The sequence below is a fragment of the Astyanax mexicanus genome, chromosome 4 (assembly GCF_023375975.1).
Source record: "Astyanax mexicanus isolate ESR-SI-001 chromosome 4, AstMex3_surface, whole genome shotgun sequence".
NCBI lineage: Eukaryota > Metazoa > Chordata > Actinopteri > Characiformes > Acestrorhamphidae > Astyanax > Astyanax mexicanus.
In genome coordinates this window covers 45,268,427-45,287,092 of record NC_064411.1, presented here as the reverse complement: position 1 = coordinate 45,287,092, position 18,666 = coordinate 45,268,427, and the positions used below count along the sequence as shown (strand labels likewise).

The following is an 18,666-nucleotide window of genomic DNA, read 5'->3' as shown; positions in this document are numbered from 1 at the left end:
GCGGGTTTCCTGTTTTATCAGAGCATCTTGTGTGCGTGCATGGGTGGGTTTCATGTTACGTTTAGGGTTAGGGTTTTTTTTTTTGTTGTAAAAAAAAAAATGCCAGTCAGTAGTTCCCACGCTGAGACATTAAAGAAATGAAACAACATAAAAAAATCTTTCTCTCTCATAAACATTGATAGGTTTCTGATAAGATGAGTTTGTCTCATATGACTTCTTAAGTGTCCATTGGTCAGTTTTACCCAAAACACAAACATACAGTCCCTTCCAAAATGATTGTAAATATTGTGAAATAAAAGCTGAAATATTATTTTGCCTCATAAAAAGATTTTGCTCACTGTTTCAATACTTTTGGAGAGGAGCGTAATTAAAAATGTGTGTGTGTGAGAGAGAAAGAGATAAACTATCATTCTTTACTTAACCATAGCAATGTTGCGTTTATAGCGAAAAAATTAAATTGCTGATATGTCACTAGTTTCCAGATTGCATGCAGTAATGCAGACAGCACTAGTATATGTGGTATTGTGGTGCGGTGTCCTTTTAAAGCAGATAAATCTAGTGATTTTATCAATAAATTGTCTTGCTCTGTCTCGTTTTAGCTCGCCAGCTTTCTTCAGTTTTATTTCTGTGTTTCTTTGCTGTTCTGATATCTCCATGTTCGCTATGTGATCTTGTATCAGTGCCATTAGCAGCGCCAGGGTTGCACAGATGTTGTGGCCAGAAAAATCCTGTTAAGGACCTAACAGACATCTCTGCTGTTACAATGAATATGTTTAGCTTTGCATGAACGTTTACAGAAGCAAACTGATGTCATTTATTACTCAAAGTAATATGCAGGCTCTGGAAACCACAGAAACTCAGTTGTGGCAACCACTAATATCTTTGCCATCAGCAGCTGGAGGTTGTGTTTCATGTTTAGGGATATTGCGTTCTTGCCTCTCATCACTCCCATTGTGATGCGGACCGGAACAGACTTCTTTTAACAGAAGTATTAAAGCTAGGGGTCTGTCGTTTTTACTTTCAAATGTGTTGGCTGACCATTGAAGATGTGTTGGCAGCAGTTCACACGCGTGGTAAAGAGAAGAGACAGCACTTTTGTGCTTGTTTGGGTTTTCTGCAACCTTCTACGCCTGCGCTATGAAGGGTATTCTGACAGGATGCATCACCGTTTGCTGCAGGAAGTGTACCTTTCTTGAGTAGAAAGCTCTGCATAAATAGGTGCGCACAACCTAGCATATCATCAATGTGCAGCTTCCAGTCCTTCAGGACTAATACGACAGCTGCTGTTCAGCAACAGCTTCCTTCCTCAGGCCATCTGGCTGCTTAACTATTTATTAAAACTCAGCTCATCTGTCTCACTACTCACGTCTCAACCCCATACAAAAGCACAAATTAGTTTGAACTGGGGAGAAAATTAGGGTAAAAAAGGTAGCAGGGGACTCCCTAAGAATTAGACATTTAGAGAGCCTATATCTAAGCCAGAACTTGACACCTCAACAAGTACTGACTGCAGCCTGTGGAAAAGTAAAGGTGCACATTTGAACTTAATATACAGTATTACAGCCTAAATATACAGTATAAGGTACATTAAATAGACCCTGATAGGCTGACCGGTATGGATCCTCAATAAAAGGGAAATTAAATGCTAAATGATTTGGGCAGTCTATGTTTTCTGTAATCTGCTGAATCACCATTAGTCTTGTTTGGCTGACAGTAGTAACGGTAAAACGGTCTGATCCTCAATATATCTAAGACCAAGGAGATGATTGTGGACTTCCGTCAACAGAAATTTTCTCACAGGCCTGTGGAAATTGGAGGACAAATCATTGAGACCGTTCAATCTTACAAATACCTGGGAATGCACCTTAGCCATAAACTGGACTGGTCAGTGCACACTGATGCAGTATACAAAAAAGGACAAAGCAGACTTTATTTCTTAAGGAGGCTTAAATCCTTTAATATCTGCAGTGAGTTTCTGCGCAGTTTCTACCATTCCGTCGTGGCGAGTGCTGTGTTCTTTGGGGTGACTTGTTGGGGAAGCAGCATCACTGTGAGAGACTGTAACAGGCTGGATAAATTGATCAGAAAGTGTGGGGGATCTGGTGGAGAAGAGGGTGAGGTGTCTGTTGCAAACCAGACAGAAAAACAGACACCCTTTACATGAGACTCTGGCTGCTCAAAAAAGCAGCCGCAGTAACAGGCTCCTTTCGCTGCGACATAAAACTGAGAGGTTCAGAAGGTCGTTCATTCCTACTGCCATAAGGCTGTACAACACCTCTTGTTGACGTGTGTACTCTGTGGTTGTGTTTTTTTTTGTATATTTTTGTATAGTTGTTGCTGCTGGACAAATGAATTTCCCCTGTGGGGATTAATAAAGTATCTATCTATCTATCTATCTATCTATCTATCTATCTATCTATCTATCTATCTATCTATCTATCTATCTATCTATCTATCTATCTATCTATCTATCTATCTATCTATCTATCTATCTATCTATCTATCTATCTATCTATCTATCTATCTATCTATCTATCTATCTATCTATCTATCTAGTAGTCTATTTTGGAAGGACTGTTGGTAATACCTAAAACAGTGAATCCTCTCTGACTGTGTAATATTACATGTCATATTTTTGCTGCTTCTGTATATGCTGTTGCATATACATGCTTGAAGTAGTGATTCACAAAAGAGGAAGTCACACACACACACACACAAAAAAAAACATATATATATATCTAGACTGTTGAAACACTGTTGGCTAAGAAGGGTTGAACCATCAATCCTTTTTTTGCCAGGCCAAAAAGTTTTTAACCTTTTTGAACCACTTCAGCATCTAAATGATTCTTTGAGATTTAATGGTTCATGAACAACCAGGCAAAGAAACTGTGTTGTGTCTTGTAGAGATGGATGTGTTTACATTACTAGAGTGAGGCTCAAATTCATTTTAGTTCACCTTCTGAATTGGTGTGCTCAGTCTTGGGTGCGTTTAAACCTTTTGCATTTTAATGTGGCCTGGTCTTATGCAGATATAATCCTGATACTCTAGATGGACAAAGTGACAGAGTTTATGTTGTAGCTCTGGCTGCTGGTTTAGCCCTGGTTATTGCTATAGGTCTGTTTTTTGGTGTAGCTCTGGATGTTGGAGTAGCCTTGGCTGTTGTTGATTTAGCCCTGGTTGCTGGAGTAGCTCTGGCTGTTGATGTAGTTCTGGTTGTTGGTGTAGCTCTAGTTGTTGGTGTAGTGCTGGTGGTTGGTGTAGCTCTAGCTGTTGATGTAGCTCTAGCTGTTGATGTAGCCCCAGTTGTTGTTGGTGTATCTCTGGTTGTTGGTGTGGCCCTGGTTGTTGATCAGGTTGTTGGTCAGGTTGTTGGTGTAGCTCTGGTTGTTGGTCAGGATGTTGGTGTAGCTCTGGTTGTTGGTCAGGTTGTTGGTGTAGCCCTGGTTGTTGTTGGTGTAGCTCTGGCTTTTGGTGTAGCATTGGTCACATTGTTGGTCACGTTGTTGGTGTAGCTCTGGTTGTTGGTCAGGTTGTTGGTGTAGCCCTGGTTGTAGTTGGTGTAGGTCTGGCTGTTGGTGTAGGGTTGGTCACATTGTTGGTCATGTTGTTGGTGTAGCTCTGGTTTTTGGTCAGGTTGTTGGTGTAGCTCTGGTTGTTGTTCATGTTGTTGGTGTAGCCCTGGTTGTTGTTGGTGTAGCTCTGGTTGTTGGTGTAGCGTTGGTCACATTGTTGGTCACGTTGTTGGTGTAGCTCTGGTTGTTGGTCAGGTTGTTGGTGTAGCTCTGGTTGTTGGTCACGTTGTTGGTGTAGCTCTGGTTGTTGGTCAGGTTGTTTGTGTAGCCCTGGTTGTTGTTGGTGTAGGTCTGGTTGTTGGTGTAGCGTTGGTCACATTGTTGGTGTAGCTCTGGTTGTTGGTGTAGCTCTGGTTGTTGGTGTAGCCCTGGTTGTTGTTGGTGCAGGTCTGGTTGTTGTTGGTATAGGTCTGGTTGTTGTTGGTGTAGGTCTGGTTGTTGTTGGCGTAGGTCTGGTTGTTGTTGGCGTAGGTCTGGTTGTTAATGTAGGTCTTTGCTATATATCTGTTTTTTTTCTGCCAACCACATCTGGCCCACTTCTAGATCATTCCAGAAAAATGTAGGCCACTGCTAAATGTCAGATGTGACCCAGATTTGTTGCTATTAGAAGAACTTAAATGTTTTATATATTCATGGCCATTTTCCAGACTCTTTAGAATAAGTCAGATGTGTGTGATACTGTTTTTGTTATTATTTTAATTCTAAAATACGTTTATGAACCAAATTCTGATTGGCTGCCCTGGAAAAAAAAATAGTAAAACAGGTGGGGGAAATACTTTCCATTCACATTGTCTCACTCATTTTATCAAGTCCGTGTAATGACCATTTCAATTTATAATGTAGTCCTTAAATTTTTCTGCATGATGCAGAAAAAAGGGTCTTCTTGCACCCTATTTTGCAATGGTCAGGACCCCACAGGACCACCACAGAGCATTTACACATTTCTGCAGTGTATACCAGGCTGAAGGAAAACAATCTATCTAAAAAGCTTTTCTTGTTGAATTTAGAATGTTTTCTTCCTATTTAGCAAATTAAAGACAGTGGTCGGTTTATCCCTCATATCTGAGCTTCATATTATTATTTTATGTTTTTGTGAAGGTTGTTGAGCAAAATCTGAACCTGCCTTGCCCACGCCTCTAGAACTTCCTTCCTTGACTGTTTTGCAAATTTCCTCTTTTTTTTTTTTAGAGTTATACTAATAAATATGTATTAAATGTCTCTACTGGAGCTCTTATATGCATCACATTTATGTATCTGTCAATATAAAAACGAATTTATTTATATTATATTTTATATATATATAGTTTGTATATTTTTATATATTCAGTTGAACTGGCTTCTTATCTCATTTTGCAATCAAGTCATACACTTTCAGACTTTCACAGTTTCACAAGTCCTCGCCCTTTTCCTGTGTAGCTGAGCTTTAACTCCCCTTTATCTCTAGAACCAGACAGTCCAGCATTTACAGAGTTTGTAGATTATTTGAAGTAGTATATCCTTTTACATGCTCTTTTATGGCCTGTCACCACCTCCTCTTCAGAGGACTATAAATGCTTTGTTATTTATTTCTTTACAACTAAAAATTCAACCAGAAACACATTTGATAATGTGATATTTTGCATTGTTTCTGAACTAATTTGTTCATATTATTTTTAGGGATGTCACAATATTGTACCTTAATGCTGAGTATCATCTGATACTGATCTCAGAATTTAAAGTTTAAGAAGTTAAAGAATTTTAGTATTTTTAGAGATGATACAGACAAAATTATGCAAGATATGATTTTATTTATTACTGAAGTACAATTATTTTAATTATAGTAATCACTTACGGGTAACAGGTTTCGGATGGTCTAAGCCACTTTTTGATGGTCAAAGTGGTTAAAAAGCCGGCCATTCAGATGAAAACATACTCTGTTCTGGTAAATAAGCTGGTTAACCATTTTTTGACAAGCATAATGTACATTCATAAGATTTTGGTCATGCTGTTTTTTTCTACTAAAATTTGTAATAATTTGTAAAAAAAAAACTTGTAATAATTTATTTTCAAAAATTTGTTTTAAAAATATTTTCAAAAAAAAAAAAATTACAGCAAATTATCTAATTTACACAGTTTTTTCCCTCAGATGTAGTTGATAAGCTCCTAAGACTTATGAGGCTAATTTACTAAAGGTTAATATACACACGTCATGTCTATAAAAATACAAGCCTAAAATACCTCTCAACCTAAAACCACATCCATGTCTTAAATAGCAAGGAATCCTAGATTGCATGTAGTCTGTCACTACCCAGCACTGAACATTGGGACAGGTTGTTGCATCTCGAAGCTCCAAAAATTCTGGTACATTCTTGGAGGCTTCAGGCTCTCCATGTCTGCTCTGCCATCTGCTCTTACAAACGCAAATGTGAGAGTTCTTGTCAGAAGACGTACAGCCTCTTCCTGCTAACAAACTTCAGACACTTTTACTGTCCTTCTGACTCATGTCTTAATCCGCTCACTTCTCTGTAAGTTCTGTTCTGAAATCTTCTGGGTAGTGCAAGTATCACTTTTACTGTCGCTATTGTCACTTTACTACAGCTGAAACAAGTATACACTTTGTTTTAGCTGCATTTCTTTTCATTATAACTTATTAAATAGCAAGGAATCCTATGTGGACTAATGAACACCAATTCATCTACACTCTACACTAGTATTGTGTCTGATGACTTTCACCATGTCACATTGAAGATTAAGAATGTGATGTGTGTGTGGTGTGGACAATTCTAGACAGAGACCACTGGTCATGATCATTACCACCCACTGTGCTGTCCAATGTGAGTGGTAATGCCACTATTTTACCAATTCTCAGTACACATGAAACAATATGGTCAGGCAATGTTCAAAGGCCCACATTTCCACAACTTTGGAAACAGAATGTCTCATTCATCTGGCACCGACCATCAGCCCTCACTAAAACTCTAATAATTCACATTGCCTTGCCATGAGCATGCTGACCAGTGTTTAACCTCGCTCACAAGTTACAACCTCACAACTTATACAGGTGTTGGTGCAACATAACTTGATGTAAGCTGTCCCCAGCTGTCCTCTGAGGTAAAACTTCACGATCAATTTAAATACTGCTATCCCATGACATTTTGGAATGACACTGTATAACCACAAATATTACCAGTTATTGCAGCAGCTATTGAGCAATATTAACAGAATAAAAGAATTGCAAACCCTAAGATTAATTACTAAATTACTAAATGGGATGTGTTGTGTCAGTTCCATTTTAATCTTAGCTTTTATACAAAACAGCTTTAAACACATTAATCAATACAATTCATTTAAGACCTTTTGAAACAAACAACATGAGCTGTGTCATACACAGAGTGCATAAAGTGATAAACATCTAACTTTTTTAATTAAGTTCAGGCCAGGGATTCATTTCAGAACACTTTTTGAAATATTTTTTATATTTTATTCAAAATAATTGTGTATATTTCAGCATGTAAATAAATACACAGCCAGAAGGGGAGCAATGCCTCTACAGCAGCAGTTTGCAGGTTCTGTTAATGTGTGAAAAATATACATGATGTGGTGCCTAAGTGTGAAAAACAGTTTAGACACATTTAACTGCATTGAAGTAAATTAACAGTGATGTTGACCTTGCTCCATCACAGGCACCACAGGAGAGCATTTTACATAGCATTTATCATTGCATTTTAGACAACATTTTACAACATAGGGCAGCAAACATTGATTCAAATATGAGCTAATTATATGATAATTAATGTAAAGAATAAAAAACAGCCACAAATCTACACAGGAAATTTGGCAGTGTTAAATCAACACTGTTAGTGTTAAACTTTACACTCTCAGTGTTAATATAACACTAACAGTGTTGATTTAACACTGCCAAATTTCCTGTGTAACTGAATTGACTCTGGACTTGAATGCTGTCTTCAAATGCTCAACAGAAAGTTGTATAATTACAAGATGGTTAACTAGCAAATGCAACTTTCATTTGTTGGAAGATCTGCCCAGTAAGCATTGAGATCTGTAAAATATTTGTTACAGAAAGCAAAGCAAAGCAAAGCATCACACCCCTCTCTCCATCCCAAATTAATTTAAATGATTTGACAAGGTAATGACACTGAGCTTGCGATTGTGAGTTAACAAACTGACTTTAAAAACAAAACAAACTAGTTATGATAATCCCACACATATCACAAACATTTGAAAGTGGGACAAAACAATACTGACTGGGAAACAGCAAAAAAGTCAATCTTACTCAGGTAACACTAGAACAGAAATAGAGCTACATACTGATCCCTTTTCATGCATTTCATTTATAGGCCTCTTCACCATTCAAATGCTTTACCTGTGTTTACAAACGTCTTTCTCTTTGCTTGATCTAAGAAGTTCTATTCAGCCTTTGTGTTTGTCAGGTGTTTCCTTTAATGGCTGTTTCTTGGCTGTCTCTCTTTAAGGTTTCAATTGTGTCCAAAACTGTGCTCTATTCACTAAATAGTGCAATAATTTGTTTGTGTAGTGGCAACTTTTCAGTGCACTGTAACAATCCCACAATACATGCTAATATACAGTGTACAAACAATCTATCATATATAGAAATACCATAATTTATTGGTTGCACAAACATTTTATACTTTTGGGTCAAATCTATGGTGTAGCCATGTTGTGCACCTCTCTAAAAATTGAATGACGCATTGCACAACGCATCAGCAACACCTACACATCCTTGTCTTCGCCGTTAAACCGCGGAGCAATGCAGGTTTTCCAAGAATAAATGACCATAAGGTCGTCAGCCACTTGTGCAAGTTACATCATAGATTCTATGTTGACTTGATGCAGAAGTATAAACCAGCATTATTGAGCTCACTCACATATAGATGTGTTTAAATGTCAATGTCAAATTCTGTTCCCTTTAAAGTGATCTGAATCTTTGCATGTAGGGAAGAGTAAATAGCTAATGCTTTTGTCAGATCACCCTGAATTTAACAAAAAGTGTATTGGAGTATTGAAATATAGCTAAAGCATATATGGCTGCTTTAATACCTCAATGCACTTTGTACGTACAGAACATTATGTTTGTAAATATCGAGAAGATTACCAGATTAAATCGTGTTTTTTTTCTTATTTTGATAAACCCAGTCAATAATTATTGCGTACTGATCAAGCTATTTTGCAATAATTACACTTCAATAAATTATGCTACTTTTGCATGGAACTAAAAAGACACAGGAAGTACCAATTTCACATTATGTCTAGTCTCTGAAAGTTTTACTAGCAAAGCATTTTTAATGTGTTAAATAAAATAACAACTACATGCTACAGGGGTTAAAAGGTGCATCCTGAATACTTACACATCACACTACAAATAAAAATATTATGTACAACAATTGTAATCAACATTAAATTGTTAATGGCTGGTGCTGAAATATCCTTTCAATATCAATGTCTATAGAGTATTGCACTGATTACTGAGCATTTGTGCATTAGCTGAGAATGATTTGAGGAGGAATGTTGGGTCACTCACTGACATTGTAAAATTGTGTGACCCAAATTATATTAATAAACAAAAGCAAGTAAGGTTTAAATAGCTGAAACAAGAGAAACCGTTTCAGCCATGGTTGATTGGACCCATATGCTGCATCTTAACATAGGAAATTCCACAGGCCTTGTGGTTTTAACCAACTTTGGCAGCTGCAGACTGTAACAGTGTTATACCCATGCCCACTGTTTGCAAGTGCATACCATGTTACATGTGCTTCTGCAAGTCATGGTTATAAAGTTTAGAGTCTGCCTTTTTCAAACTATGAACAAAAAGTTGGTAATGTATCCTATGAATCCTGTATTTATAATGCATTATAAATGTATTTAGAAATATAATTAATATTTACATAGCATACATATTTATCTCATAATGGCTTTCAATGGCTTGTATAAATCCTCACAAATATATATAGTTACATAATATAGGATACAGTAGAGTACAAGTATGTGACAGGGTTCATAATGCCTTATAAGAACATTGTACATATTGCACATGCTATAATACACTATAAAATAGGTTTGGGTTCTGAAACATTTCACAGTTTTATATAAAATATATATATATAACACATTTAAAAGCATTATGCAGGGTCATGGCTTTAAGTAAAGTGAATTCCTACAAGCCTTTTAGATGTGGAAGAAATTTCATATGAAAGCCTTTATAAAGTGCATTATGAGTGCTCTTTCTTTACTGGCTTTAAGTAAAGATGTGTTTTACTAATGCTGTTACATTTGAAGGGCATGGAACAAACCTGCCTTTATAAAGACACATACTTGTACTGTATATAACAAATTTCAGCTCTGTATAAAAAACAAAAGGCCAGTTAAAAATTATGAGTTTCTTTGATTTTAACGAATTGAAGATGAAACCAAGCTTTTTTGCACCAGGAGTGGCATAACATTATCCAAAAGCAGTGTGTAAGAGAACATGCCAAGATGCATTAAAACTGTGATTAAAAACAGGGTTATTCCAACAAAAATTGATTTCTGAACTCTTAAAACTTAATGAATATGAACTTGTTTTCTTTGTATTATTTAAGGAAACTGAAAGCCCTGCATCTTTTTTTCTTCAGCCTTTATCATGTTTATCAAATACATGCTCAAAATGACAAGATTTTTATTTGGAATTTGAAAGAAACGTTGTCTGTAGTTTATAGTATAAAACAACAATGTTCATTTTACTCAAACATATACCTATAAATAGCAAAATCAGAGAAACTGATTCAGAAACTGAAGTGATCTCTTAATTTTTTCCAGAGCTGTATATATTTCACTTTCATTAAGTACTTGCAATTTACTATAAAAGTTTATGACAACCAATATAAGATATAATGCATAGCACATCATTAATTATAAATTAATGTATAATGCTTATAAATACTGGATTCTTAGGAAGCACTACCAAAATGTTTGTCAACCACATACAAATCTTTAGTCCTTTCATGCATTACTCTTTTAACAACATCAGTGAAGGAGATTTTGAATTGTTAGCTCTTTTTCTGAAGTCTGTTTTGAGATTAGTACTTTAGCAGATTGCTTAGTACAGGGGTTCTCAGACATTTGCAACCAGCGGCCCACTTAACCCACCACAAATTTTTGCAGCCCACACGGAAATTGAATCTGACATTTAAAACTAAAGAAATATAGTGCAACATTTAATGCAGACTAGCAAATTGATTGGAAGGCTCAAATTGACACAGTACCTTATATTGTGAAATATAAGCTTTGTTGGTCATGTAACTATACAATATTAGACCAATCAATGAGCTTGATCTAAATATTATGTCAAATTATTATTTTTTTAAATAACTTACAGTCTAACAGCCCATTAGCAGCAGCACTGCTGACCACTGGGTGGTTCGTGCCCATGACAAATGTCTGTAGAAAGCTCAGGATACTTTTAAAAGTTTTTTTTTATTTTTTTAATAGTTTTACATAATTAAATGTATAAATATTTTTTTTTCTCCTATACATTTTTTGTAGCTTATAATGGTCTTGAACTAACACCAGAGCAAGCACATGCTACACAGTTAAAATAAAAAACATGTTTAAGTTTCTAAAAGCATCGGTTAACTGAACAATCTTATATAAAGATAGAAAACAGGAATGATACACAACAATTATTGTACCTTATAGGTGGTAGGACTGAAGAGAGATTAATATTTTGCAGACAATGATGACAATGTACCGGACCAACTTAGGCAAGTGTGTCTGTGTTGTGCTATGTGGTGATGGTGGTGGTGGTGTTGCTGCTGGTGTTTTTAACCAATTCAGGTCAGTTTAACAGTCTTGGTTGCAAATCTGATTCAGCGATAAGAAACAACAAAGACAGGCAATGCAAGTCTACGATCAGGCTATGATCTGAACTGTTTCAGTGGACTTGATGGCAAAGTTCCAGTCCAATTCTAGTTCGAGGGGAGTTGGTTCGTGCACAGTTTGGTGCTTGACCTGCTCAAGAAAACCTGATTGATCTCACCTGTTAATTGCCAGGTTTACTTGGTCTGTTAGAGCAAGCAAATCAGTCTTCAGGTAGTCCTCTCAAGGGAATTGAATAATAGGTTTGGCATGTTTTATGGTCTTTTGTTTTCTGTGAGTCACATGAATTCTTCCTCTTCAGGCTCCTGGTGCTAAAGTAGTAAACAAGCGGGTCCAGGCAGCTGTTTGTACTGGCCAAGCACATGGTCACTGTTTGTACAGTTAATAAGTTGTGAAAGTACTGGAAGACATTCAGCTTTTGCAAGCCATAGAGGATGAAGACAGCATGGAAGGGGATGAAGCAGATGGCATAGATCAGAAGGTTGGACAGAAGGAGCCACACCATCTTTATGCTGACCTCAGTGGAAGAGGGTAATGCCGAAGTCACGGCTATCCCTCGCAACTGCCGGACGACCACCACGGTGCAGGCCAAGATGATGCAGAAAGGCAGAAGTATCCCTACAGTGGTCACAATGCAAAGGATGAAAAAGCCAAAGCGCCAGTTCTCTTCGCTGTAGTGTTCGAAGCAGCGTTGCACTCCGCACTGCGTGTCGTTGTTGGCTCGGTGGTTCAGAGCCACAGGCACAGCCAGAGTACCGATGACTATCCACACAGCCAGACAGGTGATCCAGGCCACTGTGGGAGTGCGAACTGAACGGGAGCGCAGGGGGTAAGCCAAGGCCAGCATTCGGTCCACACTGACCAGCATGATGAAGAATGAACTTGAGTAGAGGTTGACAGAAAAGAGCGTTCCCGGGATCATGCAGGCCACGTCACCCAGGGTCCAGCGTCCCGTAGAGAAGTAGAGGATGCGGAATGGCAACGACAGCACGAAGAGCAAGTCAGACAATGCCAGGTTTGTCATGTAGATAACAGGAACAGATATACTCCTGCATAGACGACGCAAAAACATCCAGAGAGCAACTGCATTGAGAGGAAGCCCCAGTGCCAGCACCAGGCTGTAGGTGATTTTGAAGAGAGGGTATCTCAAATCTGCCAGGCTACAGTTGCTGTTGTTTTCGAACATGATGGAAAGCGTTCGCTTAATGTTGGTCCTTCAAGTCAAAGAAACATGAGCGTACGGATATGAGCTGAGTTTGCAACTGTCGCTTTGTGCAGGCATGGACCGAAAAACACAGGAAACTGTGGGAGGTATTTACTTCATCACGTGAAGTCTTGCAGAAAAGAAAATGAAGAACCTAAAGAATGTAGATAAGGTCAAGTGAGGACCCTGCTTTGGAGCAGCATTTTAGCAGTTTAGTCAGTGTAGCTTAATTCAAGGGTTCAGGTAAGGTAATCAAGTGTGCTATTGTGGCACTGATTCGTTGCCTCTGAGGCCTTTAACTGAGATCCTGTTTTAGTTGAAAACGCAACTATTGTATTTCAACAATGTTTTATTATACACATATTATTGAAGAACCTAGTGATTCAAAAGCAGAGCTGCTGTCCATATCATTCACCTAGTTTGCTTGCAACTGTTCCTGTGGATGACTTGTAGGTGGTACTTTTGAGTTTTCGGTTTGATTGTGGGTGAAACATGTTCTAAAATGGTTGTGAAGAACTGGTGTAAAATGTATATTTACCTAGAAATGGTTGATCTCGAAAATGTGAAGTACAACAAATACATGCTATGAAAAATATATAAGATTTTGAATATAGTGATTATATAGTGTGATGTGGAATAGTGCATTGGTTGCTTTGTTTTTACAGAATGAAGAATCATAATGAGGTGGCGCCATCCAATGGCAAATAGTAGCATAACGTCAAATGTAGATATGAAAGCGCAGCGTAAGTTCTACTATAGACTCCAATGCTACGTCACCTAATTACCTATCCAATCAGATTTTCTCTTCTGCTTTAAATAACGATCACTCATTCAGTACCTTGCTGCATTTCAGACGCTGTTGGTCGCTCTTCCTGACGTTGTCCGCAGTTCTCTCGCTTATGTCCCGTTCTCGCTTCTAGTGTGTCCGACCGGCGTCTCGTGTTGGCCTCCTGTTGCTAACCTCCTACTGCTGGCCGCTTTGTCGTCGGACGCCTCCCGCTCCTACTGGCGGCTGCTGCTCCCCACGTCCGGTCGGCTGTGCACGGACGACGCAATCTGCTTGCCACGCGCCGCGCCGTTGGCTGGCGGCCCGCTACTCTACCCCCTCCTGCTCTGTCCCGCCGCCGCCCCAGCCCACTGTCGGAGATAAGCCCCGGCTGTCCCGGTCCTTCAGGCGGTCGCTGTCTCGGCGTGGAGTTCGGACTCTGGTTTGGTCGCTGTCGAAGAGCGCTGTGGATCTGCTTCCGGGTTGCCTCTCCCTGTAACGCAGTGTTCTGTCGTATTGTGCAACCCGTCGTGATGTGCTTCTCGACGCCAGTGCCCATGCGCGGGGCCTTTGTTTGTTTTCTTATTTCGTGGTTTTCTGTTAAGTTGTGGTCTCCCCTCCTTACTCTTAACTGTCCTCCGATATTTTGTTTCGGCTTTATTGTATTCCTGCTGAAGCATGTTTGAATATGGGGCTTTTTCTAGCGTTTTTACTTTATTTGTGTACTAGAATAGCGCGGTTCGATAGGGTGGCAAGTTGTAACTGAGCACCGGTTCACCCGGCCCCTCTGCCTTCGCTCCGCCTCCCCTGGCCTCTGCTGCTGCTGCGGCTGGCGCGGACCTGCCCGTATCTTTCTCCTCTGGCGCGCTCTCCCTGGAACTTTGACTTTTGCTGAGCTGACTGGCGCGCTCCTGCCTGGATCTTCTAATGTTGCTGTGCTGCCTAGCGCGCTCCTGGTTCGTTCGCCGCTTCTGCGCTGCTGGTGCGCTTCTGTCGGATCTGCTGCTGCTGCTACTGCGCTGCTGGTGCGCTTCTATCGGATCTGCTGCTGCTGCTGCTGCTACTGCCCTACCTGGAGCTTCTGCCGGATCTGCTGCTGCTGCTGCTACTGCCCTACCTGGAGCTTCTGCCGGATCTGCTGCTGCTGCTGCTACTGCCCTTCCTGGCGCTTCTGCCAGCTCTGCTGCTGCTACTGCCCTACCTGGCGCTTCTGCTGGATCTGCTGCTGCGCTGCCGCGTGTGTTTCTGCCTGGGTCCTCTGCTGCTTGGCCTCTTCCTGCTCCTGTTTAGCTACTGCCGTGCCTGGCCCGGCTTTTGGTAGGCCGTTTGTTTCTGCTGATGCTGCTATGGTTTTCCCCGCGCTTGCGTGCTGTCATCCTACAAGGTAAGGTTCTTCTTTTGCCTTCCTTCCGAAGCCCGTTTGCCCCCGGCGCGTGGATGGTCCTCTTCGCGGTCTATTGACCTTATGGCTGGCCGCTCTTCTACCTCTTTTCTTTTTCTTTTTTCTGTTCTGTCTTCTGTTCGCTGTTCTGTTGATTTTCCGGACTTTTGACTACATTCTAACATTCTACCGCCCACTGCTTCCTTCTTCCGTCGTCTCTTCCCCGACCTCGCCTCCCTTACTGTCTCGTGCAGTTGCTCATGATTGGGTTTTCACGTATTCGCTTCTTCGTCATATTTTGTATCATGTGCATGTTTGTGTTTCTCAGTGCTTTCAGTCTCTTGCGTTCCATGTCATTGCTCCTTGCACTTTGCTCCGTAAATTATTGATGGCAGTTGGCAACATCTACTGCTCTGCCTAGTTTACGGTATTCATAATGGTAATAATATTGATAGTACTAATGGTGGTAATGGTAGTAATATTAGTACTAATAATAGTGATATTGATAATAATGTTGCCGATGTTACTCTTTATTTTGTAGCACCTTCATACGTTTCAATGCAGCTCATCGTGTGCTGTACATGGAATAAGCACGAAAAATAAATATGTAATGGTTCATAATAAAGCTAGTGGTGCTAGTACTAATTAGACGTAATGCTAGAATACGAACTGATGTACAATGAATTGTCCAACTGTAGTATATTATTTATTGGTATATTTATTTATATAAACCATACATAATGATAATCATAATAATGGTACTGCTGATACTCTTACGAATTATTGTACCTGTAAAATGGATTAGTTGTTAAAGCTTAGTTTAAAGGAATATGTCTTCCTCTGCGTTTTACAACTGTTTGCTGCTGACCTGCTTCCCGGCTTATCTACTTCTTACCTTTTCTTTTCTATTTAATCTTCTTATCTTTTCTGTTCTTCTGTGTTTTGATCCGTATATAGTGTGTTTCTTTATTCTTACTGTTCTTTATTTCTTATGAATCGTGCTGTTGCTGCTGGATGTCTACATTTCCTTAGGGCTATTTCATATCTATGTATCTGTATCTTTATCTGTCTCTGGGTTCGCGATTTCGCTTGGGTGCTTTTCGTGTGTTCTCTGTTTGCTGTGTCGTTCGTGGCTTTTCTAGTCTCGCTTTCTTGGTTGTGGTCCGGTATTTCTCATTGTTCTCCTCGGCGCCGTTTCTTCGGCTGCGCTCGGTGCGAGCGCCGCTCTGTTTGTCGGTTTTGGGTATTTATTTCCAAGGGCGATAGTTTGCCGACTGTTGGCTATTAATTTTGACCCTCGCCCCTGGATCTGCCTCTCAGTTCTGTACGAAATGATCGGTGGTGATCGCGTGCGTTTCATTACTTTTATTTTTCTGAAATTATTAATAAAATACGTTGTGACCGCGAAGCTGTGATCACGATCCTCATTTAAGTTGTTCTTTCTGCACTCCGATTATGTCATTGCTCAATTTAATTACCTGGGACTCAGTAATTATAAATTAATTTCATAATTGGTAACAAACTTTCTCTCTACGAAATTATTGATGCCAATTAATAAGGAACGTCGTAATAGTCAGATTATCCGAGTTCGTTTTCTAATCCAGCTATATGCTTACTCCTCAAAGGCATTGCAAAAATCCTCTTCCTCAATTTAATATAGCTTGCCATTTACAGAAATAAATCTAATTTACAAGTCTTATATATTCTCCCTATGTTTCCACTGCATACGGCAGCTTTTATGGATTTAAGCGCACAGGCAATTCACGAGCGCGCGCCGACAATATTTATTTGATCAGTTCAATGCCTCACGCTGTCTGATTTAAGCTCTACTCCTTCCTTCATTTCTGTTTGCGCGAAACATTCTGTTGCAGATAACAGGGCCCTGTTTTACAATTAAAATACTAAAAGTGCACTTCTATTTCTGTCTTCACTTCTGGGGCAGCTATCTGCTTTCACGCTCTTCTAAACTTTATGCGCCTCTGTTTGGTTTCACCTAATAGCTACCCTATGGCGAAACAGTGGTCAGATTTCACCTGTCAAATGTCAATTAGGAAACGCTGACCATCTCCATCCTGCTACGCTGGTCGCTCTCTTTAGGAACGACGCAGCCACATCCTCAGCGAAGCTGACGTCACCATTGGCTACTTGAAGAAGACGGGTAATTTCAGCACACCTGTCACACACTTAGACCAGAACTGGACCTACTGCTGAACGCTCAGCAAGCTCATTCAACACTGTCTAAGTAAGTATTATTTATAAGCAAACACTGGAGGCGGTGGAAGTACTACATACTTTAGAGTATGTTAATTTGTGCATCAATCCGGCGATTTAAATGATCTATTATACATCAACATTTGCTTTTGTTTCAATGCTTCACTAACAGTATTAACCAGTATTAAAACGATCTGTGATGCTCTCCCAACACTGCTGATTATCACATGTCTATACCTATAGCTTAATGCATTATGGCCCGTGGTCATTTACATCAACACATGCCAGGAGACAATCTCCTCTTTATCTTGGGCTCACAGCCCAGACGACATGACATGAGGATTATTGCATGTTACTAACAGCATGTTTTTTCAGGGGTCGAACCCCGCGCTCAGCGTTTTACAGGGCGCGCAGCCCGTTACTAACAGCAACGCATGCTTTGGGGGCGGTCCCCGCGCATGAGGGCTCAACGCCCAACCTAGATGCATGTTTTGGCCCTTGGCCCTCACTAACAGCAATGCATGCTTTTCGGGCTCGACGCCCAAGTGTATGAATGTAGAGCCCGTGGCTCGACTGCTCGAGGGCGCACCCCTCGCATAACCTCTTCTCTTTCTTTCTAACCTCATTTTCCTTCTCTCCTCCTTCGCTCCTCTATCCCGTTGTTTCCCTCTGACCTCCTTTAGGCCCTATTGTGTAATGTTTTCCTTCTACTATTTCTGTATTTATCTTATAACATATTTGTGCTGTATCTTAGTCGCTTCAGACAAAAAGTCGGCTAAACGTAATTTAATGCAAGGTAATATTATGATCGATGAATACAGAATGAACAAATGAACGAAATAAATAAAAGAATGAGGTAGGCACGCAGCCTACATATTTGTGGCATTCCCCGCGTATGATCGGATGAATACAATGAATGAACGAAAGACTGAAAGAAGGCATGCTACCGTATGTCTTTTGGGGACGTCCTCTACGCATAAAAGAATAACGAAAGATGAAATGAATGAATTATAAGGGCTCACGCCCTCGGGGGCGCACCCCGCTCGAGCTAGTATCTAGAGTATGGAAGAGGGCTCGCGCCCTTGCGCTTCGGGGGCGCTCCCCGCTCAAGGCTCGCAGCAAGCGCATGTATGAACGAGGGCATCGGCCCATACTAACAGCATGGAAAGTTGGCGCGATCAAGCGCATCACTGGGCACTACACTCATGTTAACTCTGCTTGTTATTGCACAGAACACCCACATTTAGATGCATCCAGCATGTGCTCACATTACGCAATTCACAAGTTAAATGATAAATAAACTCACTCATGCATGGGGATATTCATGGTATAAATAAAACACACCACTGTCCACAATCTCGGTGCAACATAAAATCGTAACATTGTATTATGCTATTATTAATTAAACATTTTTTTTTGTCTATTACAGGAAGTAGAAACCAGGTAAAGATCTGCGGTGGGTATATTTATAATTTATACTTTTGGGGTTGGCTCCGCCCTGTCTTCAGTGTACGACAGGATCTGCAGAGCCCAGATGTATCAAGCCCTGGGCCGATGACGGGCCTACGCCAAAGACTCTAATACATGAAATCGTTTCTATACGACTTTCACGAACATATACGTGTACTTGTTTCGCCTACAAATATTTTGTTCAAACAT

At 40.0% G+C, this 18,666-nt stretch overlaps 1 protein-coding gene across 1 annotated transcript; it reads right to left on the bottom strand.

Moving 5' to 3' along the window:
- Positions 1–7,475: 7,475 nt before the first annotated feature.
- On the bottom strand, positions 7,476–12,739 carry lpar5a (lysophosphatidic acid receptor 5a). Its single transcript, XM_007235570.4, has one exon. The coding sequence runs from the start codon at positions 12,629–12,631 to the stop codon at positions 11,648–11,650; it is 984 nt and encodes a 327-aa protein (XP_007235632.1). The 5' UTR covers positions 12,632–12,739; the 3' UTR covers positions 7,476–11,647.
- Between the last annotated feature and the right edge of the window lie 5,927 nt (positions 12,740–18,666).

Excerpts from the sequence above, each read along its gene's own strand:
- lpar5a (XM_007235570.4), bottom strand. The coding sequence starts at position 12,631 with ATGTTCGAAAACAACAGCAACTGTAGCCTGGCAGATTTGAGATACCCT.